Source organism: Mandrillus leucophaeus, unplaced genomic scaffold (genome assembly GCF_000951045.1).
Source record: "Mandrillus leucophaeus isolate KB7577 unplaced genomic scaffold, Mleu.le_1.0 Scaffold158, whole genome shotgun sequence".
NCBI lineage: Eukaryota > Metazoa > Chordata > Mammalia > Primates > Cercopithecidae > Mandrillus > Mandrillus leucophaeus.
Window position 1 is genome coordinate 2,484,888 of NW_012101565.1, and position 4,165 is coordinate 2,489,052.

Below are 4,165 nucleotides of genomic sequence, written 5' to 3' on the forward strand. Positions count from 1 at the left end.
ATAAAAATTAGCCAGGCATGGTGGCATGTGCCTATGGTCCCAGCTACTCAAGACGGTAAGGTGAAAGAGTTGCTTGAACCTGGGAGGGTGAAGTTGCAGAGCCAAGATCATGCCATTGCACTTCAGCCTGGGTGAGAATAAGACCCAGTCTCAAAAAAAAAAAAAAAAAGAAATGAAGTTCTGAAACAGGATACAACACAGAGAAACCCCTTGAAAACATTATGCTGAATGAACTAAGCCAGACAGAAAGTAACACAGATTACATGTTTCCACACATATTTATGTTCCCAGAATAGGCATATTCAAAGAAACAGAAAATAGAATTGAGGTTACCAGCAGCAGGGAGAAGGGGGAAATGAAGAGTTATTGTTTAATAGGTACACAGTTTGTTTGGAATAATGAAACAGTTCTGGAAATACACAGTGGTGACACGAATGTACTCAATGCCACTGAATTGTACACTTAAAAATGGTTAAAATTGTAAATTTCATGTTATGGTTATTTCACCACAATAAAAAAGGCAACTTCAACTCTACTAAAATAAAAAGTATGAATGTTTGTTTCATTTATTTTTTGAGACGGAGTCTCACTCTGTCACCCAGGCTGGAGTACAGAGGCACAATCTCGGCTCACTGCAACCTCTGCCTCCCAGGTTCAAGCAATTCTCCTGCCTCAGCCTCCCGAGTAGCTGGGATTACAGGCGCCCACCACCACACCCAGCTAATTTTTGTATTTTTAGTAGAGACAGGGTTTCACCATGTTGGCCAGGATGGTCTTGGACTCCCGACCTCAAGTGATCCACCCACCTTGGCCTCTCAAAATGCTGGGATTACAGGCGTGAGCCACCACACCTGGCCGATGTTTTTAAATTTACAATATGTAAAAATGTTAAAATATGTGGTATTATCTTCAGTGTGAATTTTCTGATATTGAGGAAATAGCAAAAGTGAAGATCCTAGGTGCTGCAATGACAAGCATTGCAGTATTTTCTTTTTAAAATGCTCTCCAGTATGTCTCAAAGAAAACTTTCCTAAATCAGCAGCAATGAATTCTTTTTCTAAGTGGGGGAGATTACAGGAGCTTCTTTTTGCTCACTTTTCTCTCTCAATTTCTCTAAAATGAACATGCACTGCATTTGATTTAAGAAAAGAGGTTTGTTTAATGAGAAATGTCCTTTCACCCTATGAAAACATCGTGTGGATAATAAATAAAGGGCAGAGTCAGGTGCCGGGGGCGCATGCAGGAAGTGCTCAGCTGGACTCTGCCCTCAGACACTTCTCCACTGTTACACGGAGAAGTCCTCCCGGAGGTGAATCCGCTGATGCTGACACATGTTGGAACTGTGCCGGAAGGCCTTCCCACACTCACTGCACTTGTAGGGCTTCTCCCCGGTGTGGATCCTCCGGTGCTGAATCAAGTAAGTGCTCTGGCTGAAGGCTTTCTTGCAATCACTGCATTTGTAGGGTTTCTCTCCGTGGTGCAACCTCTGGTGGTGAATGAGTCTGGAACTGTTGTGGAAGGCCTTCCCACACTCGCTGCACTTGTAGGGCTTTTCTCCTGTGTGAATTCTCTGATGCTGGATGAGGTGTGTGCTCTGGCTGAAAACTTTGCCACAGTCATTGCATTCATAGGGCTTCTCTCCAGTGTGGCTTCTCTGATGTTCCACAAGTTTGGTTTTTTGAATGAAAGCTTTCTCACATTCATTACATTTATAGGGTTTCTCTCCAGTGTGAATTCTCTGATGTTGGATAAGGTTAGAACTTTGAGTAAAGCCCTTGCCACATTCCTTGCACTCAAATGGCTTCTCTCCAGTGTGAGTCCGACGATGGCGGATAAGGATTGAGCCATCACTGAAGGCTTTCCCACAGTCATTACATTTATAGGGTTTCTCTCCAGTGTGGATCCTCTGGTGATAAATAAGGGAAGAGTAGGCGCTAAAGTGTTTTCCACACTCACCACACTTGTAGGGTTTCTCCCCAGTGTGAATCCTCTGGTGCTTCATGAGGTTGGGCCTCCGGGTGAATGTCTTACCACACTCGTCACACCGGTAGGGAATCTCTCCTGAGTGCATCCTTCGGTGGTTGATGAACTCGCAGCTCTGGCTGAAGGCTTTCCCACACTCATCACATTTGTAGGGCTTCTCTTCACTGTGAAGCCGCTGATGCTTGACAAGGTTGGCACTGTACCTGAATGTTTTCCCACAGTAACTGCAATAATGCAATTTTTTCCCAGTAGGAATTTTCTGATCTTCTTTAACAACTAAGTTTGCACTCAAGATTTCCCCAGAGTCACGAACTGTCTTTGTTTTTTTTGACCTGTGTATGCGCTTATGGTTGTTGAGATAGGATCTCTGTTCAAAACTTTGCTCGCATATATCACATTTGTGAGGGCTCTGATCGGGAACAGGTCGTGACACCAACCTGAGGCTTCCCCCAGACCCCCTGCTGCTCTCCCCGTTGGTCAGTGTGACTGCCCTGGGGCCTCTCTGCTCCAGCTTTTCCAGGCTCCCCTCTGCCTTCCTGATGTGGTCACAGGCTTCTACCGGCTCAGATCCCTGGGGAAAAATCCCCCTCAGCTGGCCTAGTTCTTCCTTACCAAATGTCTCCCGTGAAGTCAACTCCTTGTACTCAGTTCTGGTTCCAAGAGCTGAAACAAAAAACAGAACATCTAAGGGTCACCTGCTCTGACTCTGGAAGGCAGGCATGAGATGCTGCTGGCCACCTGTGGTGTACTGATTTGATCATCTCCAAAGTCACAACAGCCTTGCAAAGATGAGAGTCTGGAGCTCAGAGGCTTATGCAGCTCACCTAGGGCCGCAGTCATGTAGCCCTTCACTCACTCACTCCTTCCTTGATTTGACACTCACACAACAAACTTCTCCTGGGTGGCCACTCCCCAAGAATGGGGAGTGACAAGCACCCAAGTGGGGTCCTGCCACATGGCCCCTCAGAGACTGATACCAGCAGCCACACTCAGGATTGATTAGTCCTGGCCCCTACTTGCCAGCTGAGTCACCTGAGGCAACAACTCACCTACCTTTCTGAGCCTTGATTTCTCCATCTGTGGCCACATGGCACTCATGAGAACAAAATAGAGTAATACAACAGACTGACCATGAAGAACTCAGCCCAGTGCCCAGCACAGCGAGTTCCAGGTGCAAGCATCTCATGACTGCCACTTTGATTACTGCTCCCTTCCTAGTCCTAAGGGGTCTATCCTTCCACCCCTTGCCTGGCTCCGCACCGCATACAAACAGGTGATGAACACCAATATCGGCCAAGATGTGCAGCAGACAGTGCTCACATACTGCTACAGGAGCCTGTGCTGGAGCTGCTGCTGTGGGGGACGGTTTGGCAACCTTATCTAAAGCTGCTCTATGAACATGCTGACTCAGCGCTCTGCTCGCAGGTACACACGCACCAGAAATGTATTCCGGGCACCGGAGAGATCCATGCACAAGAGCGTCCACAGCAGTCCTGTACAACCCCAAACCTGGACAACTGAATGTCCTCCACAAGTAGAAGGGAACATAAATTGTGGTATGTTCATACAATAGAACAATGGCAACCAAACAGACCACACTGCTGCTCCAAGAAACACAAGCAGCTCTCACAACGTTCAGCAAAAGATGCCCTGTGTGCGTCTAGACAGAAAAATCCAAAGGAGGAAGCGGCCTCTTGTGACAGGAGTCAGAAAGAAGACCCCTGTGGGGAGCAGTGGGAAATGACAGAGGAGAGCCAGGGAGCTCCTGGGGAGCTGAAACAGTCTGTATTTTAATCTGAAGGATGATTTTTCATAAAAATTCACTGAGTTATAAACTTACGGTTTGTCCTATTTCTACAGATATTTACATTCAAATAAGCAAATTTACAAAATAAGAAGTCCTTTGAGCCAGCAGTTCCTTCCTAGGATATCATCAGACACATGCAAAAAGGTGACCAGCAGAGCTATCCAATCTTTTGGCCTGCACTTCCAGTGAAGACATGACTGAGACTCACGCGCACAGAAATGGAAACACACTCCGTGTCTGCACGGCAGAACGCACTATCATTCCTGTTAAGAGGCAGTGTCAGCCAGGCATGGTGGCTCACGCCTGTAATCCCAGCACTTTGGGTGGCCAAGGCAGGTGGATCACAAGGTCAGGAACTTGAGACCAGCCTGGCCA

At 46.9% G+C, this 4,165-nt stretch overlaps 1 protein-coding gene across 4 annotated transcripts in view; it reads right to left on the reverse strand.

The window, feature by feature from the left end:
- Window positions 1-262: 262 nt before the first annotated feature.
- Window positions 263-4,165, reverse strand: part of ZNF34 (zinc finger protein 34) — a 7,951-nt gene continuing 4,048 nt past the window's right edge. For 3 of the 4 annotated variants that reach the window (XM_011975721.1, XM_011975724.1, XM_011975722.1), the window contains one exon: window positions 263-2,646. In XM_011975721.1, coding sequence (XP_011831111.1) covers window positions 1,286-2,646 — 1,361 coding nt within the window. In that variant the 3' untranslated portion in view covers window positions 263-1,285. The remainder of the gene's footprint in view (window positions 2,647-4,165) is intronic. The other variant, XM_011975723.1, reaches the window with a different exon arrangement.